At 46.8% G+C, this 16036-nt stretch overlaps 1 protein-coding gene across 2 annotated transcripts in view; it reads right to left on the bottom strand.

Annotated features, from left to right (window-relative positions):
* The window catches only part of LOC110489436 (regulating synaptic membrane exocytosis protein 3-like), a 126270-nt gene that overhangs the window by 69142 nt on the left and 41092 nt on the right, over positions 1 to 16036 (bottom strand). For both annotated transcript variants that reach the window (XM_036971352.1, XM_036971351.1), the window contains exon 2: positions 13872 to 14180. In XM_036971352.1, coding sequence (XP_036827247.1) covers positions 13872 to 14151 — 280 coding nt within the window. In that variant the 5' untranslated portion in view covers positions 14152 to 14180. The remainder of the gene's footprint in view (positions 1 to 13871; positions 14181 to 16036) is intronic.

A 16036-nucleotide genomic window follows, 5' to 3' on the forward strand; every position in this document is an offset into this window, starting at 1 on the left:
CATGCTAGCTGTGTGGACATGCTACCTGTGTGGTCATGCTATCAGTGTGGTCATGCTATCTGTGTGGTCATGCTATCAGTGTGGTCATGCTAGCTGTGTGGCCATGCTATCTGCATGGTCATGCTAGCTGTGTGGTCATGCTATCTGTGTGGTCATGCTATCTGTGTAGAAATGATACATGTACAATAGTTGGTAGGCTGACACTGTGGAGGTGCTATCCTCTCCTTCTCTCTTTCTTTCTCTCTCCCGGAGGACCATGCCCCAGGACTACCTGACATGATGACTCCTTGCTGTCCCCAGTCCACCTGGCCGTGCTGCTGCTCCAGTTTCAACTGTTCTGCCTTATTATTATTCGACCATGCTGGTCATTTATGGACATTTGAACATCTTGGCCATGTTCTGTTATAATCTCCACCCAGCACAGCCAGAAGAGGACTGGCCACCCCACATAGCCTGGTTCCTCTCTAGGTTTCTTCCTAGGTTTTGGCCTTTCTAGGGAGTTTTTCCTAGCCACCGTGCTTCTACACCTACATTGCTTGCTGTTTGGGGTTTTAGGCTGGGTTTCTGTACAGCACTTTGAGATATCAGCTGATGTACGAAGGGCTATATAAATAAATTTGATTTGATTTGATCACCAGTAGGTGTATTAATATTGTCTCCTGTGGGGTATAATTATAATGTGTTGGTGTGGTAAAAGTGTTTCTACAAAGAGTTTTTCTTCCTATCCGGTGTCCTGTGTGAATTTAAGTATGCTCTTTCTAATTATCTCTAATTCTCTCTTTCTCTCTTTCTTTCTTTCTCTATTTCTTTCTCTCTCTCGGAGCACCTGAGCCCTAGGACCATGCCTCAGGACTACCTGGCATGATGACTCCTTGCTGTCCCCAGTCCATCTGGCCGTGCTGCTGCTCCAGTTTCAACTGTTCTGCCTGTGATTATTATTATTTGACCATGCTGGTCATTTATGAACATTTGAACATCTTGGTCATGTTCTGTTATAATCTCCCCCAGGCACAGCCAGAAGAGGACTGGCCACCCCTCATAGCCTGGTTCCTCTCTAGGTTTCTTCCTAGGTTTTGGCCTTTCTAGGGAGTTTTTCCTAGCCACCGTGCTTCTACACCTGCATTGCTTGCTGTTTGGGGTTTTAGGCTGGGTTTCTGTACAGCACTTTGAGATATCAGCTGATGTACGAAGGGCTATATAAATACATTTGTTTTGATTTGAATTGGCGACAGATTTAAATATTCTAAATGCGCATGAGGAAAAGAAGACAAAAATGTACTTTTTTCACTTAAGTTTTCTTGTACCGAATACAAATCTAAAGTTCAATGTGTTTCCATCGCATTTTCAACTCTACTGATAGTTGTATTATATACGTAGTAAATGTGTGTTACGTAGTAAATGTGCCCACACTGGTCTTGGCACGTGCTCTCTATTCGACAGCTCACAGATACAGTGAAGGTAGGCTAGTCTACAGGACTGGGCTAGTCTACAGGACTGGGCTAGTCTACAGGACTGGGCTAGTCTACAGGACTGGGCTAGTCTACAGGACTGGGCTAGTCTACAGGACTGGGCTAGTCTACATGACTAGGCTAGTCTAAAGGACTGGGCTAGTCTACATGACTGGGCTAGTCTACAGGACTGGGCTAGTCTACAGGACTGGGCTAGTCTACAGGACTGGGCTAGTCTACATGACTGGGCTAGTCTACATGACTGGGCTAGTCTACAGGACTGGGCTAGTCTACATGACTGGGCTAGTCTACAGGACTGGGCTAGTCTACAGGACTGGGCTAGTCTACAGGACTGGGCTAGTCTACAGGACTGGGCTAGTCTACATGACTAGGCTAGTCTAAAGGACTGGGCTAGTCTAAAGGACTGGGCTAGTCTACATGACTGGGCTAGTCTACAGGACTGGGCTAGTCTACAGGACTGGGCTAGTCTACAGGACTGGGCTAGTCTACATGACTGGGCTAGTCTACATGACTGGGCTAGTCTACAGGACTGGGCTAGTCTACAGGACTGGGCTAGTCTACAGGACTGGGCTAGTCTACAGGACTGGGCTAGTCTACATGACTGGGCTAGTCTACATGACTGGGCTAGTCTACAGGACTGGGCTAGTCTACAGGACTGGGCTAGTCTACAGGACTGGGCTAGTCTACATGACTGGGCTAGTCTACAGGACTGGGCTAGTCTACATGACTGGGCTAGTCTACAGGACTGGGCTAGTCTACATGACTGGGCTAGTCTACATGACTGGGCTAGTCTACAGGACTGGGCTAGTCTACAGGACTAGGCTAGTCTACAGGACTAGGCTAGTCTACAGGACTAGGCTAGTCTTCATGACTAGGCTAGTCTCCATGACTAGGCTAGTCTTCATGACTAGGCTAGTCTACATGACTAGGCTAGTCTTCATGACTAGGCTAGTCTTCAGGACTAGGCTAGTCTACAGGACTAGGCTAGTCTACAGGACTAGGCTAGTCTACATGACTAGGCTAGTCTACATGACTAGGCTAGTCTACAGGACTAGGCTAGTCTACAGGACTAGGCTAGTCTACATGACTAGGCTAGTCTACAGGACCAGGCAAGTCTACAGGACCAGGCTAGTCTACATGACTAGGCTAGTCTACATTCCCTCTCTGACTCTCCAATCACTGTCTCATTCCCTTCTTCTCTTATTTCAACCCTCTCTCTCCCTCTAGTCTCAACAATCTCTCTCCCTCTAGTCTCAACCCTCTCTCTCCCTCTAGTCTCAACCCTCTCTCTCCCTCTAGTCTCAACAATCTCTCTCCCTCTTGTCTCAACAATCTCTCTCCCTCTAGTCTCAACCCTCTCTCTCCCTCTAGTCTCAACCCTCTCTCTCCCTCTAGTCTCAACCCTCTCTATCCCTCTAGTCTCAATCCTCTCTCTCCCTCTAGTCTCAACAATCTCTCTCCCTCTAGTCTCAACAATCTCTTTCTCTTTAGTCTCAACCCTCTCTCTCCCTCTAGTCTCAACAATCTCTCTCCCTCTTGTCTCAACAATCTCTCTCCCTCTAGTCTCAACAATCTCTCTCCCTCTAGTCTCAACAATCTCTCTCCCTCTAGTCTCAACAATCTCTCTCCCTCTAGTCTCAACCCTCTCTCTCCCTCTAGTCTCAACCTTCTCTCTCCCTCTAGTCTCAACCCTCTCTCTTCCTCTAGTCTCAACCCTCTCTCTTCCTCTAGTCTCAACAATCTCTCTCCCTCTAGTCTCAACAATCTCTCTCCCTCTTGTCTCAACAATCTCTCTCCCTCTAGTCTCAACAATCTCTCTCCCTCTAGTCTCAACCCTCTCTCTCCCTCTAGTCTCAACAATCTCTCCCCCTCTAGTCTCAACCCTCTCTCTCCCCCCAGTCTCAACCCCCCTCTCTCTCCCCCAGTCTCAACTCCCTCTCTCTCCCCCAGTCTCACCCCCCTCTCTCTCCCCCCAGTCTCAACCCTCTCTCTCCCCTAGTCTCATCAACCCCGGTCTCAACCCTCTCCCCCCCAGTCTCAACCCTCCCCGCCACCCCAAGTCTCAACCCTCTCTCTCTCCCCCCCGGTCTCAACCCCCCCCCACGGACTCATCACCCCAAGTCTCAACCCTCTCCCAGCCGGTCTCAGTCCTCTCTTATCACCCACTCTCTTATCATCTCAAAGCTTTCTCCCCAACCTGTCTCAACCCCAGTCTGTCTCAACCCTAGTGGCGTCGACCCCAGTCTGTCTCACCCCCAGTCTGTCTCAACCCCAGTCTGTCTCGTCCCCCAGTCTGTCTCGTCCCCAGTCTGTCTCATCCCCAGTCTGTCTGGTCCCCAGTCTGTCTGAACCCCAGTCTGTCTGAACCCCAGTCTGTCTCGCCCCCAGTCTGTCTCGCCCCCAGTCAGTCTCACCCGCAGTCTGTCTCAACCCCAGTGGCGTCGACCCAAGTCTGTCTCACCCCCAGTCTGTCTCAACCCCAGTCTGTCTCGCCCCCAGTCTGTCTCGCCCCCCAGTCTGTCTCGCCCCCAGTCTGTCTCGCCCCCAGTCTGTCTCGTCCCCAGTCTGTCTCGTCCCCAGTCTGTCTGAACCCCAGTCTGTCTCACCCCCAGTCTGTCTCACCCCCAGTCTGTCTCACCCCCAGTCTGTCTCACCCCCAGTCTGTCTCAACCCCAGTCTGTCTCACCCCCAGTCTGTCTCAACCCCAGTCTGTCTCAACCCCAGTCTGTCTCACCCCCAGTCTGTCTCACCCCCAGTCTGTCTCACCCCCAGTCTGTCTCAACCCCAGTCTGTCTCAACCCCAGTGGCGTCGACCCCATGCAGGGATTTTATTCTCAGATTTGTGTGCGTGTGTGGCGGCAGGGTGTATTGTGAGGCCAGTGGGTCGCTCTGTACCCTCCTGTCCTGTGGGTTGGCTTGGGAGTCACATGGAAGTCTGCGGTGGAGAAGAGAGATGTTGACCTAATCTCGCTAGGCTGCACTTCATTTCCGTTTCATCACATCTTCTGGAGAACGTTGAGCAAAGAGCCACTGTCACACAAACACACGACCAGCTGAAGTGTATTGACATGTCACACAAACACACGACCAGCTGAAGTGTATTGACATGTCACACAAACACACGACCAGCTGAAGTGTATTGACATGTCACACAAACACACGACCAGCTGAAGTGTATTGACATGTCACACAAACACACGACCAGCTGAAGTGTATTGACATGTCACACAAACACACGACCAGCTGAAGTGTATTGACATGTCACACAAACACACGACCAGCTGAAGTGTATTGACATGTCACACAAACACACGACCAGCTGAAGTGTATTGACATGTCACACAAACACACGACCAGCTGAAGTGTATTGACATGTCACACAAACACACGACCAGCTGAAGTGTATTGACATGTCACACAAACACACGACCAGCTGAAGTGTATTGACATGTCACACAAACACACGACCAGCTGAAGTGTATTGACATGTCACACAAACACACGACCAGCTGAAGTGTATTGACATGTCACACAAACACACGACCAGCTGAAGTGTATTGACATGTCACACAAACACACGACCAGCTGAAGTGTATTGAAATGTCACACAAACACACGACCAGCTGAAGTGTATTGAAATGTCACACAAACACACGACCAGCTGATGTCCACTACATAATATATACTGAACAAAAAATATAAACGTAATATGCAACAATTTCAATAATTTTACTAAGTCACAATTCGTATACGGAAATCAGTCAATTGAAGAAAAAAAATGAATAAGGCACTAATTTATGGATTTCACATAACTGGGCAGGGGCGCAGCCATGGGTGGGTCTGGGAGGGCATAGGCCCACCCACTGGGGAGCCAAGCCCAGCCAATCAGAATGAGTTTTTCCCCACGAAAGCTCTTTATTACAGACAGAAATACTCCTCAGTATCATAACCTGTCCGCGTGGCTGGGGTCACACCATCCCGCAGGTGAAGAAGCGATGATGATGACGAAGATGTGGAAGTCCTGGGCTGGCCTGTTACACCTGGTCTGCTGTTGTGAGGGCGGTTGGACGTACTGCCGAACTCTTTAAAACGATTTTAGGAGGCGGCTTGTGGTAGAGAAATTAGCATTAAATTATCTGGCAACAGCTCTGGTGGACATTCCTGCAGTCAGCATGCCAAATGCACGCTCCATCAAAACTACAGACATCTGTAGCATTGTGTTGTGTGAAAAACTGCACATTTTAGAGTGGTCTTTTATTGTCCCCAGCACAAGGTGTACCTGTGTAATTATCATGCTGTAATCAGCTTCTTGTTATGCCACATCTGTCAGGTGGATGGATTATCTTGGCAAAGGAGAAATGCTCACTAACAGGGATGTAAACAAATTTGTGCACAAAATTGTATAGAAATAAGCTTTTTTGTGCTTCTGGAACGTTTCTAGGGTATTATATTTCAGCTCATGAACTAGGTTTTCACAACCCTGTTCCTGGAGAGATACCCTCCTGTAGGTTTTCATTCATGGGTTACCACGGTTTCCCTGTGGGTTAGACCACGCTGGCTGCCTTGACGGGTGTTCATGGGTTACCACGGTTTCCCTCTGGGTTAGACCACGCTGGCTGCCTTGACGGGTGTTCATGGGTTACCACGGTTTCCCTGTGGGTTAGACCACGCTGGCTGCCTTGACGGGTGTTCATGGGTTACCACGATTTCCCTCTGGGCTTGAACCTCGGTCTGCCGTGATTCATTGACTGTGGTTGATTGCTATGCAGTTACCAAGTCACGACAGGTTGTTCTGTTGTTTTGGACTTGAGTTCTGACATTTCAGGCTCGCAAGGTAAGTATTGTTCATGGAACTGGGTTTGAACCCACGGTCCTCAGCACTGAAGCACGTAGTTTAAGCCGTTCCTCTATCCCCATCCACAACAACCTAGCAAGCCTACTAGATGATAACACGTGCTCACGTTCCCCCTAGTGGAAGATATTGAAGGCATCTCCTGACGTCCTGAACAAACGTTGAATTGTCACGTTCGTCGTAACGATGAGACCAAGGCGCAGCGTGATTTGAATACATTCTTCTTTATTTACGAAGAAACACTAAACAGCCTAACAAAATAACAAAACGACCGTGATGCTAATAATAACGAGTGCTGACATGCAACTACACATAGACAATAACCCACAAAACCAAAATGGAAAAATGGCAACCTAAATAGGATCCCCAATCAGAGACAACGATAAACAGCTGCCTCTGATTGGGAACCAATTCAGGCCACCATAGACCTACAATTTACCTAGACAATCCCAAAATGCCATAGGTATACAAAAAACCCTAGACAAGTCAAAAACACATATACCCACCCTCATCACACCCTGACCTAACCAAAATAATAAAGAAAACAAAGATAACTAAGGTCAGGGCGTGACATAAATACTAAAGTCGATCTGGTGTGATCTCGCTGGCTAGCTACTATGTCATTGTAAATAAGAATTTGTTCTTATCTGACCTGCTTGGTTAAATAAAAGGGACCACTAAGCTACGCTGGCTAGCATTACCATACTGCAGCTAGCAATATGCTGGGTGATTACCACTTACCACAGTATGAAAGAGTCTGTTTATTAGGTGTACAACAGACCTACAGCTAACCCACACTGTGAAGCTATGTAGTTCATAGCTATGCAGCCACAGCATCTTTCTGCTATGCTGAGGTAATCTCTGACGCTGGATGAAAGAAAAATAAATAAATCAACACCCTTCTATGAGGCAGAGACAAAAGCATTTGAGAGATTAAATTCAAAACAAAAAGGTCCACTATCAGTAGCCAAAGGTGTCAGGGTGATTTAAAATGCTTAGCTATTACATTTCCAATCTTCATCTGAAAAATCAATATCATATTAGACCATCATCTTCACACCAATAGATTAATATCCCCTCATATTTACACAGGCGTTCAGACAGGGGGGGGGGGGGGGGGGGGGGATGATAGCTCAGATCAGGAAGAAAATAAATAGAATGCCTTCAAGGATATGAAAAGAGGGAGGTGAAGAGAGAGGGAGGTGAAAAGAGAGGGAGGTGAAAAGAGAGGGAGGTGAAAAGAGAGGGTGGTGAAAAGAGAGGGAGGTGAAAAGAGAGGTGAAGAGAGAGGGAGGAGAAAAGAGAGGGAGGTGAAAAAAGAGCTGAAGAGAGAGGGGGGTGAAAAGAGAGGGAGGTGAAAAGAGAGGTGAAGAGAGAGGGAGGAGAAAAGAGAGGGAGGTGAAAAAAGAGCTGAAGAGAGAGGGGGGTGAAAAGAGAGGTGAAGAGAGAGGGAGGTGAAAAGAGAGGTGAAGAGAGAGGGAGGTGAAAAGAGAGGGAGGTGAAAAGAGAGGTGAAGAGAGAGGGAGGTGAAAAGAGAGGTGAAGAGAGGGAGGTGAAAAGAGAGGGAGGTGAAAAGAGAGGTGAAGAGAGAGGGAGGTGAAAAGAGAGGTGAAGAGAGGGAGGTGAAGAGAGAGGGAGGTGAAAAGAGAGGGAGGAGAAGAGAGAGGGAGATGAAGAGAGGGAGGTTAAGAGAGAGGGAGGTGAAAAGAGAGGGAGGTGAAGAGAGGGAGGTGAAGAGAGAGGGAGGTGAAAAGAGAGGGAGGAGAAGAGAGAGGGAGCTGAAGAGAGGGAGGTTAAGAGAGAGGGAGGAGAAGAGAGGGAGATGAAGAGAGAGATGAGAAGAGAGGGAGGTGAAAAGAGAGGGAGGTGAAGAGAGGGAGGTGAAGAGAGAGGGAGGTGAAAAGAGAGGGAGGTGAAGAGAGAAGGAGGAGAAGAGAGGGAGGTTAAAAGAGAGGTAGGAGAAGAGAGGGGGGTGAAGAGAGGGAGGTGAAAAGAGAGGGAGGAGAAGAGAGGGAGGTGAAAAGAGAGGGAGGTGAAGAGAGGGAGGTGAAAAGAGAGGGAGGTGAAGAGAGGAAGGTGAAAGAGAGGGAGGAGAAGAGAGGGAGGTTAAAAGAGAGGTAGGAGAAGAGAGGGGGGTGAAGAGAGGGAGGTGAAAAGAGAGGGAGGAGAAGAGAGGGAGGTGAAAAGAGAGGGAGGTGAAGAGAGGGAGGTGAAAAGAGAGGGAGGTGAAGAGAGGAAGGTGAAAGAGAGGGAGGAGAAGAGAGGGAGGAGAAAAGAGAGGGAGGAGACGAGAGAGGTGAAAAGAGAGGGAGGAGAAGAGAGAGGGAGGTGAAAAGAGAGGGAGGAAAAGAGAGGGAGGTGAAGAGAGAGGGAGGATAAGAAAGAAAGAGGGAGGAGAAGAGAGAGGGAGGACAAGAGAGGGAGGATAGCAGATGATGGAAAAGAGTGAAAAGAATGAAGGGATGTGAGAGAGATGGAGAGAAAGAGAAGGAGAGAGTTTGACAAACTCTCGGACTTGGCAGGAATGGTGAGATATTACGAGCAGAGAAAACAGGGAACAAGGAAGAGACAGAAGCGGATCAAGTTTTACACCAAAAAAAAGAGAAGCTAAAGAAAAAGCTGGAAAGAGGAGAGTTAGGAGAGAGAGGAGAGAGAGGAGAGGGGAGAGAGAGGAGAGAGAGGAGAGGGGAGAGAGAGGAGAGACAGGAGAGAGGAGAGGGGAGAGAGAAGAGAGGGGAGAGGAGAGAGAGAAAAGTTAGGAGAGAGAGGATAGAGGAGAGAGGAGAGGGGAGAGGAGAGGGAGGAGAGTTAGGAGAGAGAGGAGAGTTAGGAGAGAGAGGAGAGGGGACAGTGGAGAGGAGAGAGAGGAGAGTGGAGAGGAGATAGAGGAGAGTTAGGAGAGATATGAGAGAGGAGAGGAGAGAGAGGAAAGTTAGGAGAGAGAGGAGAGAGAGGAGAGGAGAGTTAGGAGAGAGAGGAGAGGGGAGAGAGGAGAGGGGAGAGGAGATAGAGGAGAGTTAGGAGAGAGGAGAGGGGAGAGGAGAGAGAGGAGAGCGAGGCCATAGGAAGCAAGGAGGAGATGGAGCAGTATTTCTTACCGGGCAGGTGAAAGAGAGAAAGAAAACGTAGGATAAAGACGCCTTAATAGAAAAGGACTTTAGTAAAAGTGAAAGTCACCTAGTAAAATACTACTTAAGTAAAAGTCTAAAAGTATATGGTTTTAAATATACAGTGCCTTGCGAAAGTATTCGTTCCCCTTGAACTTTGCGACCTTTTGCCACATTTCAGGCTTCAAACATAAAGATATAAAACTGTATTTTTTTGTGAAGAATCAACAACCAGTGGGACACAATCATGAAGTGGAACGACATTTATTGGATATTTCAAACTTTTTTAACAAATCAAAAACTGAAAAATTGGGCGTGCAAAATTATTCAGCCCCTTTACTTTCAGTGCAGCAAACTCTCTCCAGAAGTTCAGTGAGGATCTCTGAATGATCCAATGTTGACCTAAATGACTAATGATGATAAATACAATCCACCTGTGTGTAATCAAGTCTCTGTATAAATGCACCTACACTGTGATAGTCTCAGAGGTCCGTTAAAAGCACAGAGAGCATCATGAAGAACAAGGAACACACCAGGCAGGTCCGAGATACTGTTGTGAAGAAGTTTAAAGCCGGATTTGGATACAAAACGATTTCCCAAGCTTTAAACATCCCAAGGAGCACTGTGCAAGCGATAATATTGAAATGGAAGGAGTATCAGACCACTGCAAATCTACCAAGACCTGGCCGTCCCTCTAAACGTTCAGCTCATAAAAGGAGAAGAATGATCAGAGATGCAGCCAAGAGGCCCATGATCACTCTGGATGAACTGCAGAGATCTACAGCTGAGGTGGGAGACTCTGTCCATAGGACAACAATCAGTCGTATATTGCACAAATCTGGCCTTTATGGAAGAGTGGCAAGAAGAAAGCCATTTCTTAAAGATATCCATAAAAAGTGTTGTTTAAAGTTTGCCACAAGCCACCTGGGAGACACACCAAACATGTGGAAGAAGGTGCTCTGGTCAGATGAAACCAAAATTGAACTTTTTGGCAACAATGCAAAACGTTATGTTTGGCGTAAAAGCAACACAGCTCATCACACTGAACACACCATCCCCACTGTCAAACATGGTGGTGGCAGCATCATGGTTTGGGCCTGCTTTTCTTCAGCGGGGACAGGGAAGATGGTTAAAATTGATGGGAAGATGGATGGAGCCAAATACAGGACCATTCTGGAAGAAAACCTGATGGAGTCTGCAAAAGACCTGAGACTGGGACGGAGATTTGTCTTCCAACAAGACAATGATCCAAAACATAAAGCAAAATCTACAATGGAATGGTTCAAAAATAAACATATCCAGGTGTTAGAATGGCCAAGTCAAAGTCCAGACCTGAATCCAATCGAGAATCTGTGGAAAGAACTGAAAACTGCTGTTCACAAATGCTCTCCATCCAACCTCACTGAGCTCGAGCTGTTTTGCAAGGAGGAATGGGAAAAAATGTCAGTCTCTCGATGTGCAAAACTGATAGAGACATACCCCAAGCGACTTACAGCTGTAATCGCAGCAAAAGGTGGCGCTACAAAGTATTAACTTAAGGGGGCTTAATCATTTTGCACGCCCAATTTTTCAGTTTTTGATTTATTAAAAAAGTTTGAAATATCCAATAAATGTCGTTCCACTTCATGATTGTGTCCCACTTGTTGTTGATTCTTCACAAAAAAAATACAGTTTTATATCTTTATGTTTGAAGCCTGAAATGTGGCAAAAGGTCGCAAAGTTCAAGGGGGCCGAATACTTTCGCAAGGCACTGTACTTAAGTATCAAAAGTAAAAGTATAAATCATTTTACACATATAAAGCAAAACAGACGGCATAATGTTCTTGTTTGTTTAATTTTACGGATAGCCAGGGGCACACTCCAACAATCAGACATCATTTACAAACAAAGCATTTGTGTTTAGTGAGTCCACCAGATCAGAGGCAGTAGGGATGACCAGGGATGTTCTCTGTTTAGTGAGTCCTCCAGATCAGAGGCAGTAGAGATGACCAGGGATATTCTCTGTTTAGTGAGTCCTCCAGATCAGAGGCAGTAGGGATGACCAGGGATGTTCTCTGTTTAGTGAGTCCTCCAGATCAGAGGCAGTAGAGATGACCAGGGATATTCTCTGTTTAGTGAGTCCTCCAGATCAGAGGCAGTAGGGATGACCAGGGATGTTCTCTGTTTAGTGAGTCCTCCAGATCAGAGGCAGTAGGGATGACCAGGGATGTTCTCTGTTTAGTGAGTCCTCCAGATCAGAGGCAGTAGGGATGACCAGGGATATTCTCTGTTTAGTGAGTCCTCCAGATCAGAGGCAGTAGGGGTGACCAGGGATGTTCTCTGTTTAGTGAGTCCTCCAGATCAGAGGCAGTAGGGATGACCAGGGATATTCTCTGTTTAGTGAGTCCTCCAGATCAGAGGCAGTAGGGATGACCAGGGATGTTCTCTGTTTAGTGAGTCCTCCAGATCAGAGGCAGTAGGGATGACCAGGGATGTTCTCTGTTTAGTGAGTCCTCCAGATCAGAGGCAGTAGGGGTGACCAGGGATGTTCTCTGTTTAGTGAGTCCTCCAGATCAGAGGCAGTAGGGATGACCAGGGATGTTCTCTGTTTAGTGAGTCCTCCAGATCAGAGGCAGTAGGGGTGACCAGGGATGTTCTCTGTTTAGTGAGTCCTCCAGATCAGAGGCAGTAGGGATGACCAGGGATGTTCTCTGTTTAGTGAGTCCTCCAGATCAGAGGCAGTAGGGATGACCAGGGATGTTCTCTGTTTAGTGAGTCCTCCAGATCAGAGGCAGTAGGGATGACCAGGGATGTTCTCTGTTTAGTGAGTCCTCCAGATCAGAGGCAGTAGGGATGACCAGGGATGTTCTCTGTTTAGTGAGTCCTCCAGATCAGAGGCAGTAGGGATGACCAGGGATGTTCTCTGTTTAGTGAGTCCTCCAGATCAGAGGCAGTAGGGATGACCAGGGATATTCTCTGTTTAGTGAGTCCTCCAGATCAGAGGCAGTAGGGATGACCAGGGATGTTCTCTGTTTAGTGAGTCCACCAGATCAGAGGCAGTAGGGATGACCAGGGATGTTCTCTGTTTAGTGAGTAGTGAGTCCTCCAGATCAGAGGCAGTAGGGATGACCAGGGATGTTCTCTGTTTAGTGAGTCCTCCAGATCAGAGGCAGTAGGGATGACCAGGGATGTTCTCTGTTTAGTGAGTCCTCCAGATCAGAGGCAGTAGGGATGACCAGGGATATTCTCTGTTTAGTGAGTCCTCCAGATCAGAGGCAGTAGGGATGACCAGGGATGTTCTCTATTTAGTGAGTCCACCAGATCAGAGGCAGTAGGGATGACCAGGGATGTTCTCTGTTTAGTGAGTAGTGAGTCCTCCAGATCAGAGGCAGTAGGGATGACCAGGGATGTTCTCTGTTTAGTGAGTCCTCCAGATCAGAGGCAGTAGGGATGACCAGGGATGTTCTCTGTTTAGTGAGTCCTCCAGATCAGAGGCAGTAGGGATGACCAGGGATGTTCTCTGTTTAGTGAGTCCTCCAGATCAGAGGCAGTAGGGATGACCAGGGATGTTCTCTGTTTAGTGAGTCCTCCAGATCAGAGGCAGTAGGGATGACCAGGGATGTTCTCTGTTTAGTGAGTCCTCCAGATCAGAGGCAGTAGGGATGACCAGGGATGTTCTCTGTTTAGTGAGTCCTCCAGATCAGAGACAGTAGGGATGACCAGGGATGTTCTCTGTTTAGTGAGTCCTCCAGAGCAGAGGCAGTAGGGATGACCAGGGATGTTCTCTGTTTAGTGAGTCCTCCAGATCAGTGGCAGTAGGGATGACCAGGGATGTTCTCTGTTTAGTGAGTCCTCCAGATCAGAGGCAGTAGGGATGACCAGGGATGTTCTCTGTTTAGTGAGTCCACCAGATCAGAGGCAGTAGAGATGTCCAGTGATGTTCTCTTGACAAGTGTGTGAATTACACAATTTTCCTGTCCTGCTAAGCATTCAAAATGTGATGAGTAGTTTTGGTTGTCAAGGAAAATGCACGGAGTAAAAAATACATCATTTTCTTCAGTAATGTAGTGAAGGGGAAAAAAAAGGTTGTCAAAAATATAAATAGTAAAATAATGTACAGATACCGCAAGAAAACTACTTAAGTAGTTTAAGTTTAAGTTCTTTCAAGTATTTTTTACGTAAGTACTTTACACCAGTGGAGATCATCCGAGGTGGAGTACAAATAAACAACCTCGTCCGTTAGAATAATGTATTGTGATGAACCTTGCTGGTTGAGCAACAGGATGCTCCTATCATCTCCACGGCCCCAAAAATGGCCGTCAACAACAACCCCATTTTTTTTTTTTTTTTTACCAAAGTGAAACGGACCTTGCTGGTTGAGCAACAGGATGCCCTAAAATGGCTGCTAACAACTAAAAACAACAACATTACATACAATTCAAATGAAACCAAAGTGAAACTGACCTTGCTGGTTGAGCTGCAGAGTGCTCTTGCTCCACTGCGACAGACCCACGATGGCCACCATCTTGGCTCCAAGGCTTGAGCGTCTCTTCTTGTTTCCGGCCAGCGTCCCCACCTCTCCCGGCCGACCGCCACTCCCGGGACTCTTCTCCAGGCTGTACATGGCTCCCGAGATACTGGAGGACCGGACGACGTTCCCCACCACTGCTACCCTCATCCCGGAGAGACCGGACATGCCACCGTGGACGGGACTGGGCACCTCGACAGAGCTGCTAAGCATCATGGCTACTGAGCAGGAGGACAGTCGATGGGCTGGAGGGGGTAGAGAGAGGGGAGAGGGGTTAGATTGAATTGTGAAAGAAGAAGAAGAGGGGTTAGATTGAGATGGGAGAGAAGAAGAAGAAGAGAGGTTAGATTGAGTTGGGAGAGAAGAAGAAGAGAGGTTAGATTAAGTTGGGAGAGAAGAAGAAGAGAGGTTAGATTGAGTTGGGAGAGAAGAAGAAGAGGGGTTAGATTGAGTTGGGAGAGAAGAAGAAGAGGGGTTAGATTAAGTTGGGAGAGAAGAAGAAGAGGGGTTAGATTAAGTTGGGAGAGAAGAAGAAGAGAGGTTAGATTGAGTTGGGAGAGAAGAAGAAGAGGGGTTAGATTAAGTTGGGAGAGAAGAAGAAGAGGGGTTAGATTGAGTTGGGAGAGAAGAAGAAGAGGGGTTAGATTGAATTGGGAGAGAAGAAGAAAATGGGTTAGATTAAGTTGGGAGAGAAGAAGAAGAGAGGTTAGATTGAGTTGGGAGAGAAGAAGAAGAGGGGTTAGATTAAGTTGGGAGAGAAGAAGAAGAGGGGTTAGATTGAGTTGGGAGAGAAGAAGAAGAGGGGTTAGATTAAGTTGGGAGAGAAGAAGAAGAGGGGTTAGATTAAGTTGGGAGAGAAGAAGAAGAAGAAGAGAGGTTAGATTGAGTTGGGAGAGAAGAAGAAGAGGGGTTAGATTGAGTTGGGAGAGAAGAAGAAGAGGGGTTGGATTGAGTTGGGAGAGAAGAAGAAGAGGGGTTAGATTAAGTTGGGAGAGAAGAAGAAGAGGGGTTAGATTAAGTTGGGAGAGAAGAAGAAGAGGGGTTAGATTGAGTAGGGAGAGAAGAAGAAGAGGGGTTAGATTGAGTTGGGAGAGAAGAAGAAGAGGGGTTAGATTGAGATGGGAGAGAAGAAGAAGAGGGGTTAGATTGAGTTGGGAGAGAAGAAGAAGAAGAAGAGAGGTTAGATTGAGTTGGGAGAGAAGAAGAAGAGGGGTTAGATTGAGTTGGGAGAGAAGAAGAAGAGGGGTTAGCTTGAGATGGGAGAGAAGAAGAAGAGGGGTTAGATTGAGTTGGGAGAGAAGAAGAAAATGGGTTAGATTGAGTTGGGAGAGAAGAAGAAGAGAGGTTAGATTGAGTTGGGAGAGAAGAAGAAGAAGAAGAGAGGTTAGATTGAGTTGGGAGAGAAGAAGAAGAGGGGTTAGATTGAGTTGGGAGAGAAGAAGAAGAGAGGTTAGATTGAGTTGGGAGAGAAGAAGAAGAGGGGTTAGATTGAGTTGGGAGAGAAGAAGAAGAACTTTATTAATCCATTCGAGATTGGCATTTGTCTTCTGCAGTACCCAACCCTGCCGATATACAAACACAGACACGAAAACACACATGAGGTTGGAGACCCATATGGAAAACTCATGTATTATAATATATATACACATATATACAGTACCAGTCAAAAGTTTGGACACACGTACTGATTCAAGTTTTTATTTATTTTATTTTACTATTTTCTACATTGCAGAATAGTATATGCGTTGCCTCAGATGACCTCCACAATCACCTGACCTCAACCAAATTGAGATGGTTTGGGATGAGTTGGACCACAGAGTGAAGGAAAATCAGCCAACAAGTGCTCAGCATATGTGGGAACTCCTTCAAGACTGTTGGAAAAGCATTCCAGGTGAAGCTGGTTGAGAGAATGCCAAGAGTGTGTAACGCTGTCATCAAGGCAAAGGGTGAGTACTTTGAAGAATCTCAAATATAAAAATATATTTTGATTTGTTTAACACTTTTTTGGTTACTACATGATTCCATATGTGTTATTTCATAGTTTTGATGTCTTCACTATTATTCTACAAAGTAGGAAATAGTAAATATTAAGAAAAACCCT

The sequence above is a fragment of the Oncorhynchus mykiss genome, chromosome 32, assembly GCF_013265735.2.
Source record: "Oncorhynchus mykiss isolate Arlee chromosome 32, USDA_OmykA_1.1, whole genome shotgun sequence".
Classification (NCBI taxonomy): Eukaryota; Metazoa; Chordata; class Actinopteri; order Salmoniformes; family Salmonidae; genus Oncorhynchus; species Oncorhynchus mykiss.